The 13,697-nt window shown below is 50.3% G+C and overlaps 1 protein-coding gene across 1 annotated transcript; it reads left to right on the forward strand.

Moving 5' to 3' along the window:
* Positions 1-477: 477 nt before the first annotated feature.
* NKX2-6 (NK2 homeobox 6) lies at positions 478-4,329 on the forward strand. Its single transcript, XM_008702100.2, has 2 exons — positions 478-760; positions 3,704-4,329. Exons 1-2 carry the CDS (start codon positions 478-480, stop codon positions 4,327-4,329), a joined length of 909 nt encoding a protein of 302 aa, XP_008700322.2.
* The last annotated feature ends 9,368 nt before the right edge of the window (positions 4,330-13,697 follow it).

Raw genomic sequence — 13,697 nt, forward strand, 5'->3', positions numbered from 1 at the left:
CCCCCCCCCCCCCCCCCCCCCCCCCGCCAAGCTCACAAGTCCTCTAGGAGCGCCCCCTTGGGCCGGGGATTGACTTTGACATCTCCCGCTTGTACCGTATTCACCGAGAGTCGAGTCGCGTACAACACTCTCTCCCGTTTCCCTCGCTTTTGAGAACCGTCTAAACACACCAAACCTTTCCGGAAGGTGGCTGGGGGTTGGAGAGGAATTAGAAGGCACGGGAAGAAAGCGCTTGGGGGAGAAACGTGCGGATTAGCACGTGGTTTCCGCCCGGACCAATGAGCTTCGGCGATCTCGTCACTTGGCCTCGGTCACCCCGCCGTCAGGGATGGCCCAGAGGAAGGCGTAGTGCTGGATACTGGGCGTCTGCCCCAGACCTCGGGTCTGCGGTGCTTGCAGCGACAAAACAGGAAAGCTCAGGGCGCTGCGCTCCTGGGGGTCAGGGTCCACCCCAGCCCCGCCTCCTCCGCCTTCAGGATGCTGCTGAACCCTGTCACCTCCACCCCCTTCTCGGTCAATGACATCCTGAGACTGGAGCGAGAGCAGATTGGTTCCGAATCCTTGCAACTCCGGGGGGCACGGAGGAGCCCCGAAAGCTTTCAGTGTCTGCGACTGGTCCCAGAACCGCGAAAGGCAGAGGTTCCCAGCACCTGCAGGGCCAGCGGCGACGACAGCGGCAGAAGGCTGGACGCACCGGGGTCTCCTGGTGGTCCCTGTGAGATGGTCACGGAGATGGACGCGGAACCGGTGGGGGAGCCACGTAAGTGCGCGAGCTCAGGTCTTGGCTCCTACCCGGAGATCATGGCTTGGCGGGGGGTGGGGGGTCACTATCAGTTGGCGCGTGCGAGTAACGCGCATCTCCGGGTCTTTCCTGTCTCTAGGGCCTAGCCCCATTTTCTCTTATTTGAGAATTTCAGATGACAGATCTCAGCCCCCTCTACCATCCGCTCCAGACACCCAGTGTGCTTCCCGCGCCCCTAACAAAATAAGGTCCCGCATCTTAGGCGTTCGTAATTTCCACAGCCTGTCCTCTGATTCCCAAAAACGCATCACCCCCACTCACAGCCACACTTCCCAGAAACTCCAGCTTCTCATTCTTACAGCGAAACCCTCTACAGTATCGTAGCTGTTGATCCATCGCCACCAGACTTCCCTGCCATGTCCGAGTCTCTCTACCTTAAAGTGTCCGCCAGAAGTGTAGCCGTCAAAGCAGCCGAGCGCTCGGGGGTGGAAACTCCGCCGGCTCTGGGGTCAGTCTCAGCCCTCTCTTGCGGCTTGCTAAGGCGCCTGGCCAACCCAGTCAATCCTCCACCCGGATTCCTGGTCCGGACAATGAGAGGTGGCGACCAGATCCGGTAATATCTGAGTCCCTCGGCCTGATGGGCCCTTGGGGCGCTGGCGGCAGATCCTTGGCGTCTGGGAGCATGGTAAGAGCAGCTCCGGTTTCCCTGCCCTGGGAGACGACTCCGGGAGTCTGGGCTTCTGGTCTCTGAAAGCACAACCTCGGGAGTGGACAGCGAGGCTCCAGCACCTGCGTCCACCGGCAGGAAGGAAGGAGCGGGCAGTGAGTTGTGTTGCATTGTCTCCTGTGACGCGGGAAGCTTCCTCAGTAGAGTCTCTCGACATGACATTCAGAGGGTTCCTCTCGACAAACCTCTGCACCTCGGTTTGCAGCCTTCCGGTGCGCCTCTGGGGGCCCCAGCAAGGCCTCCCAGTCGGCCTTCCTCTGCCAGGCTGTGCCATGGCCCGTCCCTTCAAGACGCAAACGAATTTAAGTAAAGGGGCTAGCTCGCAGTTGTTCGTTGACTGGTGGTAGCCTGGTTATTCATCAACTCCAGGAACCTGGAGAACATAAAACTTTGCTTGTGTTCACAGAGAAGTCTGTGGGTTTTCTGCAGTGGACTCCAAATACTAATTCCCTCAGAGCTGCTCAGCCAATTCGCGTTCACTCTGGCCTTGCTGAGAAAGAGTCACAGTCCTAGGCCCATAGCTGTCACTTAGCAGCCGAAGGCTCGAGCAGCACAGTCCTCCTCTGGCGAGGACTATCCTAAGTGGCTGACTGACCCGGACGCCGAGAAGGGGCCGGCACCCAGCTCCAGGAACCAAGCCCAGGACCGCTGCAATGATCGAACCTTCCTGGTAGATCGCGTGCACCTCATCTGTCCCCCAGCCAAACCACTCTGCTTTCAGGGGCACAGGGCGAGAGGGGCTCCAGACCCTGACGAGGAGGGTGCAGGGCGCTGGTACTTCCCAGAGCGTCACACAGCCCCATGGCCTGCCTGGTCCGCGACTCTCAAGTGGGGTCCTACTAGTTCCAAAGAGTTGCTGAAGGTCAGTTGTTACTTTTCAATTTGCTGAGAATAAAACCCCAGTCCATATTTTTCCCCTTTGAGAGATGTCTTCAGTTTCTCTGGGCACAGGCTTCTCTGAAGAAGTTTTTATTTCCTCAAACTTCAAATACCAAACAGCTTCATCACCAGCCCCCAGGAGATTGTGTCACTGACATTAGGGATTTGAAGTCAGGTACCAACACGCACCTTCTCTAATTAGGTGCTTCACCCCACCATGAACTTGCAGCCACTCCGCATTCCTGGTTTCTCCTGGCGTGCTTTCCCATGAAAACTAAGCCTCTCCTCTCTACCCATCCTTGGATTGAAACAGAGCTTAGCCAAGACAGAAGAGAGGTGGGAAGAAGGGAAGGAAAGGCTGTATTTTGGGGGACTTCAGGCACAGCTGCCTCGGGGTGATCGGCTAGGGCACCACCCAGGAGGAGAGGAAGTCAAAGCAAAACCAATGTCACCTTAGCAGAGACCCCACAGAAGAAAAGGCTGCTTTAAAAAAACAAAACAAAAGCAAATGTGGATCTAAACTTTGTAGGTACCTCCAAGAGACCTTCAGTTTCCGAGCCAAGAATCAGGAGTCAGAAAAATATTTCATTCGCCTTTATTTTATTTTGCTACTTTGGATTACAGAACATCATCCCATCCAAGAAAGATGGGAAGGGTCCCTGGTGCCGGTGGAGCAATTGATGACCAAAAAGACAAGGGTGTGTGCAAAGGTGGGATGAAGGTGGGAGATACTCTGGACACCGCCCTGCACTTGGATCGGAATACCCCGTGATGAGCGCGGGACCACCGCAAATAACCAGGCAGACAGGAACTCACGGGCAATCACGTCACCAAGTTTTCATTTGCTCGCGTGCTCTCTCTCTCTCTCTCTCTCTCTCTCTCTCTCCCTCTTTCTCCACGCCCTCCTTTCCACCAAGGGCAATTCAAAGTCAATTTACATCTAACAGTCCCCCAGAATCGCACTTGGTCCTTGCGGCAAAAACTCCCCCAAACTCGACCACACTTTAGAATCGAATCACAGCGAATCGCCCCCTACCCCACCCACACACAGACATTCTAAGAAGAAAATGAAATTGTCTTAAACTCCTGCTCAACTACCTTTTGGGAAACGGCTGCACACCGGAGACCCTAGAGTGTCACAATTTACATACGTGCTTGCAGGTACAATCGTGACAGAGCTTGGGGGAAAGGAACCTTCAGACCCTCCTGGGACTGGGGGAGGGGTCAGTAGAGGGGCAAGAAGGGCCCGTGAAGTGGAGGCTTCAGGGGAGAGGGGAGAACCTTAAAAACAACGTGAGACTTGCTCAGGTAAGCCTGAGGCTGGGCGTTGACGCTGTTCCTTCCTGTGCTTTTAGAGCCTGGCCTCAGCGCAGCCCCGCCCCTCCACGGCGGGACCAGGGGGCCAGAGCGCTGCGTTGGCGACGTTGGCATCGGCGCGCGCGGGGACGGCACCGAGCAGCCCAAGGCGCGGCAGCGACGCAAGCCGCGCGTGCTCTTTTCGCAGGCGCAGGTGCTGGCGCTGGAGCGGCGCTTCAAGCAGCAGCGGTACCTGTCGGCACCCGAGCGCGAGCACCTGGCCAGCGCGCTGCAGCTCACGCCTACGCAGGTCAAGATCTGGTTCCAGAACCGTCGCTACAAGTGCAAGAGACAGCGCCAGGACAAGTCCCTAGAACTGGCGGGCCACCCCCTAGCGCCGCGCCGGGTGGCGGTGCCCGTGCTGGTGCGGGATGGCAAGCCCTGCCTAGGCCCCGGCGCGCCGGCCTTTCCCGGGCCCTACAGCACGGCCGCGGCGTCCTATTCCTGTTACGGCGGCTACTCCGGCGCTCCTTTCGGCGCGGGCTACGGCGGTGGCTACGCGGATGCGCCCCCGGGTCCCGCGCAGCCCGCACCTCTGGGCCGGGCAGGCTTCGCTGGGGGTGGCCCCAGCGCCAGCCCGCACAGCCATCTGCCCGCCCCGCTGCAGGGTGTCAGGGCCTGGTGAGGCGCCTGCGCTCCGTGCGTCCCCCGTGTCCCGGTGCTCCGTTCCAGCCTCTCCGCAGATCGGCTTCCGCTGGGATGAGCGGCGGCGGCGGCGATGCAGGGAATAGGCGACCCGATGGCCCTTCTCCCTGAGCAATCCCTGGAACTGCGAATTGCCCCCAACAGGCCATCCCGCTGAGGCACTGGGGACATTCTTCTTCCCAGGGACATAAAGCGTGCGGGGACTTCGCTGGCTGCCCGAAAAGCAGCACCGGGAGGGAGGAAAGTCTAGGGTGGCTGGCAGTTTCGGGTGTTGGGGCAGTACTGAGGCAGGTGACTTGTCGGGCATCAAAGCCAGGGTTTGCTGATAGGCTCTCTAATTCTTGTGCAGCAGCCCGGGGGCCTGGCGGGGGCGGGGGAGGAGGTGTGCTCTAGCGGACCTCGATCCTCCATTAAAGGCAAGAGGTAGGGGATGAATGAGAAAAGTAGCGGAGTGAAGTGTGGAAATCCGAGCGACGAGCGGGGGGAAGGGGAGGATCCAGGAGGTTAGGAAGAGGGACTATAGTGGGAGCCAAGCCCTCCTGGGAGTTTAAACTACCTTTCCCCCCTCCTCTGCCCCCACCCCGCCCCCCAGGCTGCTCTCAGAGGACTCTGCCTTCACCCTCCGGGGACGCGGTTGCTCTCTGGGAAGATATCCCGTACATTCTGGTTCTCCCCTTCACGGTTACTGCATTTTATCCCGTGTACACACCTCAGCACCTTGAGTAAATACACTGCATGTATTTGTGTGTGCGCATGTGCGTAGGCCGCTAGAACCTCTCCACCTCTCCTTACCTCCTAAACAACTGCGAATTAAAATAAAAAATGAAGCCCAGAAGTTCTGACTCCTCGGGACTTACAGGATTCCATAGGAAGACGAAATGGATGGAGCCCTGGAGATAGGTTACCTGATTTCTTCTCTCACAGCCCCCTCTCCCTCTGTAAGGTTTCTTTCAAAACATAACCCTTTTCTAAATCGGGCATCAGGAAAGGAGGCCTCCATGTGGCCCTAAGTCCAAACACCATGGGTAAGAAGGCTGAACTTTAAAGGAAATTATGACTTCCCTCCCCAAATATGTTTGAATTTATGCAAATTGAATACTGAAAACAAGCTCATTTTGTTAAGAGGAACAAAGGATCAAATACATTTATCTTTGGCAGGCACTAGTAGGGAGACCAGGCTCCTTTTTTTCCCCGCTGGGTAACATTTTTAGATGATGAAAACTCTGGTTCTTCACCCCTCCACCACTAACTTGCCAAAAGTTAAATTCTATTTAATAAATCTGAATATTTAATCAAAATGTACTCGTCTTGCATTTGCTCGTTTCTGAGAAACATGTCCTGGTTGTTTTCGCCAAGGTGGGAAACAGACTTCTTGGTCCTTTGTAAACCATGCCTGACCATGGACAGCTTACAGCTGTTAAAGTTTATGTGATGAAGCTAAAGACAAGAACACCGGTCTTTTTTTCTTACTACCATTTCCTTACACTTTCCCTCCCTTTTATTTGCAGCCTTTTCTCTTTCACTTCTCTATTTTTGCTGTTAATAACAATACATTTAGAAATACCCCACAGTGTCTTGCAGTTACAGTTAATGCTGTGCTCCTGAGGTTAAAAAGGGCAGTATGTGTACTGTAAATTTAGAACTATCAATAAATATTCCATAGTCAATTAAGATAAGATTTAAAAAATAGAGGTTACAGTTAAAATCTCCATCAAGAGGAAATGGCCATCCAGTGTTATCAACCTTCTTTCGTTTTGGGGGGTATTCCTTACAAGAGGGAAGTACCCACGGTCACTGAACTTGGTTTCGTGACAGTTGACCTTAAGTGCAGTGTATACTGAGTAACCATCGGTCTAGCCCTCAGTTGTTAAGTGAGTTGTATCACATTTTTCCAAGATCAGATTCCGAAGTGCTACATGGTCATTAAAAACAAATCCTTTGTTTCTCATCATCGCGTGGATCTAGCAAAGTCCAGGGCACGGAATAGAAAATTAATGTTAGTTTCTTCACCCTTTTGCCCCTTCTAACATAGAAAAGTAACCCAAGAGGCAGCAGACATGTGATGTTCTGAGTAGGTCTTCCTTCCCATGCTCCCTCCACACTTTGTACCGCCCGGAAAAGCATGGAGGAAGAGCCAGGGCTTGATTAAGGCTGTGAGTGAAGGGGAAGGGCGCTTGGCTCACTCGTCAGTAACTCAGTCATCGCCGAACATTTCTGGAAGGGATACAAAAGGGAGTAAGATTTGGCTGCTGCCCTTGAGAAAGGTATTATCTAATTGGATGCTCGGGACTGACATGAGAAAGGTATCTAAAAATACACGGTGGTAGATGCTGCTTGTCGGTGGGACAGACCATATGCCCTCTCTAGAAAGAAGGAGAAGGGGTGGGGGAGGAGCTGGGTGCTTCCAGGAGGTGATTAAGCCTGGTGATTAGTGTGGGAATGACACTGTTTACTGGGAGAGGTTCCAGGAAAGGTCGAAGACCTAGGAACGGAGAAAAGTTAAGTGGGCACATGCCAAAGCCATGATCATATTTTACAGTAGTTTGAGACACAATTCAAGGCTAACTTCTGGGAATTCGTAAACTGCACGCGGTTGGCTGAAGGGAGGTGTTATGCTCATTTATGCCAAGATCCTTTAGAGGTTCTGTTGATTTACAGCATGTTCTGTTCTGCTCTCCAGATATTTGCAGCATCCATATTTGCTGGTCTAAACAAACAAACAAAAAATCCCCAAAAAACCCCGAAAACTAAACTAACAAAACTTTGTCCATGTGCAATCCAGGTGGCTTTCTCTTCAGACAAGAGCCTGGAAGTTTGAGATTCTCAGGGCACCAAGGATTTTTTTCCAAAAGGAAAGGGGAGGGGAGGGAAACTCTCTTCTCCCCTCTCCCTACTTTCTGCCTGTCAAGATCACTTTAAAACGATCCCTCTCTCAGCTCATCAAGGCCCACCCCCCCCCCCGTCCCCACCCTGCCCCCAGCTGCCCATCTTCCGTCCTGTAATCTCTCCTCTGCACTGAAAGCTACCCCTTTGTGTGCGTCTTGCATCCCCTTATCCGAGGCAGGGCTTTCACCAGGGAGGGGCTCTGCAAGCAATCAGCTCTTATCTGCATCGTTCAGGCCCGTCACTCCAGTCACCTCTTAATGTTCACAAATTTCCCAAATGGGAAGTAATTGACCTCTAAACAAAACAGAAAAGCTCTCAGAGAGATAGCAGAGGTTCCCTTCCTGACTGTCCCAGGGCTAGGGGTCTCACCTAGGCCAGGTGGATAAGTCAATAAAATTGCAGACTTCCTGGCTCCCTGTCCTTCCTTCCCCCCTCCCCAGCCCCTTCCAGCCCTTCATCCCGATACCATCTGTAAATCAGATGGAGCCTGAGTGCAGCTCTGCATTTCAGAGTTGCCAGAGATTTCTGGCATTTGCTTTTTTGTAATGTTATCGCTACAGTGATGTGACTTTGCAGAGACATATCTGAATCTTTTGAAATTCCATTTGAAAAGTGTTTACAATCTGCAGAGTTTATACCAGCTCTTCATTGTATCAGCCTACTCACTCACCTTTTTTTCTTTTTCCCCAAACAAGGGAACTTCCAGGCTTAGAAAGCTGTGCCTCCCACCTTCCCACAGAGAGGGCTCTTCCGAGCGATGGAAGGCAGTACAGGAACACGAGTTAAAAGTTGTTTGTTGGCCCTCCTTCTAGTCCCCCTTCAACTGGTAACACAGTCTGCGACCTAGACCAAGCCTGTAACTTCTCTGGGCTTCAGTCTCTTTACTTCCAAAACTGAGGTAGTGGATCTCTGAGGCTACTATTCTAATTTTGGGTGGCTTCCTTTCAGATACATTTATATTTCTTTAAAATTGTGGGATAGGTCATATACAGAAGACTACATAAAACATCTATGTACAATTTAAGGAATAACCGTAAAACGAACACAGAGGTAACCCCCTCTCAAGGCAGGAAACAGGGGGTGCCAGCTCCCCAGCAGCCCTTATTCCCATGCCACTTCCAGAATGCAAGCCCCTCTCCTCCCTCCTTTCCCAAAGGAGATACCAGCTATTCCTACTTTTGTGATGATAATTTATAGGCTTCTCTTTGTGGGTTTACCCACAGGGCCAGGACCCTCGACAATATGGTTTCATTTTGCCTGACTTTGAATGTCACATAAATAGAACCATACCGTATATATTCTTTTCTGACTTGTATTCAACTTGATGCTCGGGAGATTTATCCATGCTATTGTGTGAAGCTGTCGTTTGTCCATTTTCCTCACCTCCTTCTCCTTCTTCCTCCCCCCCCTCCTCTTTTTCTTCTCCTTCTCCTTCTTCTTCTTAATGTTTTAAATTTTATTTTATTATTCTTTTAAGTAACCTCTATGCCCAACGTGAGGCTCGAACTCATGACCCCTAGATCCATAGTCCCAGGCTCTACTGACTAAGGCAGCCAGGTGCCCCAAGTTTGCTCATTTTCATTGCTACATTATAAGCCATCTGATGCACGTACCTCAATGCATGTATTTACTGAAAAAGTAGATGGTTTCCAGCTGGGGATTGTAATGAAGAATGCTGCTAGTGGCACCTTTCCCATGAGTACAGCTGCTGTCCCTACCTGGGGTTTGTCCCGGCCTCTCTGAACTGACTTGCAGGGCAAGGATCTAGCCTCTGACAGAGGCTATGTATGTTTCATAAGTCTATCAGCCTTACACTGATCCACCCCTTTAGTTTTTGTATTTCATTGCCTGCTCATCACCACCATTTGAGACAGAGTGTGCTCCTGTTCATATTCCACAGAAAGAGTCCAAGGGCCAGAAACTCAGACCATACCCCGGACCCCCTACGCTCTGGCCCTGGGTGACTTCCACTGAACACTCATCAGGGAGTTCAGGTCCTTACACAAATCAAGTGACTGTCCAGTGACACCGTTTTCTTTATTCTCTGAGGGGAAAATGCGTAAGAGGAGTGGGAGCCCTTTGGAAAGCTTCCTGAGGGGAAAAATATGAAGCAAAATGCCGGAGAGAGTGGGAAGTGGCTGGGAGAGATACAACCCTCAGTCACTCATGGGCAAACAGATATTTAAAGACTCTGCCTGTTACACCCCCTTTGCCCATTTTTTCTACATTTCCCCTCTACACTTTGAACCCCCAGAGACGTTGATTCACACTTTCAGGTGGCCAGCTCTGGAGAGTGAAAATAATTCAGCTCTGAACTATTTCTCCTTAGGTCTACCTCCCTCACTGACAGGAGAGCTTCCTGGGAAGTCACTCTGCCTTCCTCCCCGACTCTGTTTAGACTCTAGCAAGTCTCCTCACCCTTAGCCCAAGACAAGGATGTGGTCTTAGTGACACAGTCCAGATTCCACTGTAAGAAAAGCAGATATGCCCAGCAGCCTTGGCTGCAAATCTCAGAGCGCTTACTAACTTAGTCCCTCTGCGGCTTTCCTTATAAGTTGGTCTCAGCCAGACCTGCTTCCTTCCCATCCATGCCTCAGTGACTCCTGCTTCCTCCTGTCACCAGCCCAGCTTAATTTCTTGAAACCCTAGGGCCCAGGAAATTGGAATCTGATGTTAAGACTTCAATGGGCCAAAGGTGAACCTCTTCTTTGATGGCTCCTATCTCCAGTACTATGTTGGGTCCCCTGCTGTCTCCCCCAACATTCCCCATGGGTCAGGTCCCTAGGTACCTGCTCCTGGAGCATCGTGGACTTCCCCATCATGATGCATGTACTCTCTGTGTCTTTTGTCCCTTCCTAACAAAGAGCCTCATGTCTGTGACAGACCCCAGTGTGTTTCCAGCACACACTGTGCCTGTCGTGGAGGAGGGGACCAATGCCATTTGTTGATTGACCAAATGAGTGAATGGTTACTGTCTGGCTTCCTTGCACAACCCCTCAAAGTTTGCATTAAAGACCCAGATTCAGACCTGGCTCCTTGGTAGTCAGAATCCTCTAGAGGAAAATTCTCCAATGTGTGGATTGGGATCTGGTTCCTGGTAGGGGTCGTCTTGAGCCGTGATAACAGGGACTCTCAAAATTTCTGTCAGCCAGAAGTAATGGCCATGGTAAAAAAAAAAAAGAAGAAGAAGAAGAAGAAGAAGGAGGAGGAGGAGGAGGAGGAGGAGGAGGAGAAGGAGAAGGAGAAGGAGAAGGAGAAGGAGAAGGAGAAGGAGAAGGAGAAGGAGAAGAAGAAGGCCTCTGTTTTATTCTTCTAGCCATTTTCCTGTAGGTCAGCTTACCTTTAACTGGCAAATATTAAGGATAATTAGATTGAACATTGTAGGGGGGCATATAAAGCCAGTATCATTAAAAGAAAATATTTAGGGCACCTGGGTGGCTCAGTCAGTTAAGTGTCTGTCTTCAACTCAGGTCATGATCTGGAGGAGTACATGCATCATCGAGTCCTGCGTCGGGCTCCCTGCTTAGTGCATAGTCTTCTTCTCACTCCAACCCTTCCCCCTGTTCATGATCTCTCTCTTACTCACTCTCTCTCTCAAATAAATAAAACCTAATATATATATATATATCTTTTTTTTTTTTTACAGGATCAGAAACACACCAGGATGCATAAGTCCTTGCTTCAAGAGGACATTAAACTCTGGGTAAGACGAGCACCTATAAAGCCAAGTATACCACAGGAAAAACCTAGAGTGGGTGCATTACACACATATAAATTATTCATTGAATTAATTGAACATTTACACTTAAAATTCCTACCCCAAAGATGCTTATAGTGGGGAGACACAAGACAGAGACTTTTGGCTGTCTTCCAATATCCATTTCCCCCTTTTTTCTTTAGTAATAGAATCCCAGAAGTTCAGTTAATCACACAGCCTTCCAGATAAAGATTCTGTTTCCCAGACTCCTTTGCAGCTAGGAGTGGCCAAGTAACTGGCCAAAGGGATGTAAGCAGAAGTGACCTGAGCCACTTCCAGGACACAGCCTTACCTGGAAGGCCCTTCTCTCCACTTCCCTTCTCTTCCAGCCCCTGGCGGCAATGCAGATGGAATGGTGAGGACAACGGCATTCATCTTCGATTATGACACAGCAACAAGATGGAAGAAGCCTAAGTCCCCAGCACCTTATCTGCTTTGCCCTGCTTACACACCAGATATTATAGAAAAGAAAAATAAGTGTTGGTCTTGTTTAAGCCAGTTGTGTTGGCTTGTTATTTGGCCACTGTTATCTGGAGCAGCTCAGTGGGTCTCTCATCTAGCAGAGGACAAGGCAGGTCATTAGAAAGCTGGCTGACACAAGTACAGAAGATGTTCAGAGGAGAAATAAATCAAGCCAACTGGGAAAACTTGAGGAAAGAGAAGGAGCTTGAGATAAGCCCCTTGAAAGGGTAACATATTTGGATGGGGCGGGGGGGGGTAGGGCTTGAGGAGGGGGTGCAGGAGTAGGGGGAGGCTGGGAAGTCTACGTGGAGGAATATAGAAAGGAACATACAACCCAAAGTGCATGGGAACCAAGGACCCTGTGAGGCAGCTTGGAAGGCAGCACTCTGGATTGCGCACGGTCACGGTGTTCAGCTCACCTGCCCTCTCCCCAGCTGCTGGCATCCACTCTGAAGGCTTAGCTGCCATTTCTGTGCAGGGAACTGGCAAATCCCACGTGTACGTCTCCAGCGCTACCTTTATCCAGAATTCCAGATCCCAATTGCCTGTCCCTTCCTGGACATCTCTATCTGAATATTTCCCAGACACCTTAATCTGAAACCAGGCCAATCTCTCTCCACCTTACCCCTGCTCCACTCTGTGTATTCACTCTGCTGTTCACGCTGCTCCATCATGCCTGTGACCCAGGCTGACTCTCCATTGTCCTATTTCACTATCCCCCTCCCCTCCTAGCCCTATTCTAGGTTCCCCCTGCTACTCCCTAAGTTCAGATGATCTGTCTCTTGATCATGTGCAATTGCCTCCTAACTGTTTTCTCTGCCTCTACTCTCTTTTCTCCTGGCCATTTTTCATGCTGCTATAGAATTTTTTAAAAACCAGCATACTGTGTATTACTTGATGAAGAATTAGCTTTCTAAACACAGTCCACACTCTGTAACCCGACACATGAGAGTCTCCAGAGCTTAACTCTTACCTACATTTCCAGCCCCACTTCCTGCTAGGTTCTTCCACACACCTTCTGTGGTACTCAGCCAACTAGTCTGGCGTTCTTAAGCACACTATGCGTGGCTCCCCTTTTGGTCTCTGAGGTCCAGCTCAAAAGCCACCTCCTGGAGGAAGTGAGGCTCTCGGGTCAGGATTTTCTGGGCTTTCACAACTCATGGTTTATGCTGTTGTAACACTCAAATTGCAGTTGATTGTTTCTCTAATTGCTCCCCAATGAGAGCATAAGCCTCTTGATTGAAGAGATAAATTGTACCCAGTTTATTTTATTTTTACAAATTTTTATTGAAGTATAGCACATATAGAGAAAAGTGTATGAATGCCATACGTACACTTTAATGAAATTTCACAAGGTGAATTTCCCATGTAATCAGCACCCAGATCATGAAACAGAACATTAACATCTCCCATCCCTTGCCCGGGGCTCTCTTGTATCCCCTTGGTGTCACTGATCCCAAAGGAAACTACTAGCTTGACTTCTAACTTCATGGATTAATTTTGCCTGTTTTTTGAACTCTATATGGAATCATATGGCGTACATTGTCTTGCCCTGTTTTCTTCACTCAACATTACGTTTGTGAGATGCATTCATGTTGTTGTGGGAGTGGCAGTTTGCTTGTTCATGTTGCTGTTTGGTTTTCCATGGTCTGAACATATGACATGGATTTGTTTATTTTACTGTGCATGGGCACTTGGGCTATTTCCAATTTGGAACTAAGTTGACCCTTGAACAGTGTGGGCGTTAGAGGCACTGACCCCTCTGCATAGTCAAAGATCTGCGTGTAACTTTTTTAAAAAAGCTTATTTATTTATTTTAGAGAGGGAGAGATGAGGGGCTGGGCAGAGGGAGAGAATCCTAATCAGGCTCCACGCCTAGCGCAGAGCCCGAGGTGCGGCTTGATCCCACAACCCCAGCATCATGACCTGAGCCGAGAACAAGAGTCAGACGCCTAACCGACTGAGCCACCCAGGAGCCCCTGTGTGTAACTTTTGACTCCCCCCCCAAACTTAACTACTAATCAGAAGCCTTACCACTAACAAAAACTGTCGATTAACACATACTTTGTATATTATATGCATTACACACTGTATTTTTACAATAAAGTAAGCTAGAGAAAAGGAAATGTTATAAAGAAGGCAGGGTGGGGGGAGCGGTGAAATAGGTGAAAGATGAAGAGCTCACCTATCTTGATGAGCAGTGAGTAATGTACAGAACTGTTGAATCACTGTATTGCACACCG

Source organism: Ursus maritimus, unplaced genomic scaffold, assembly GCF_017311325.1.
Source record: "Ursus maritimus isolate PB19 unplaced genomic scaffold, ASM1731132v1 scaffold_11, whole genome shotgun sequence".
Taxonomy (NCBI): Eukaryota; Metazoa; Chordata; class Mammalia; order Carnivora; family Ursidae; genus Ursus; species Ursus maritimus.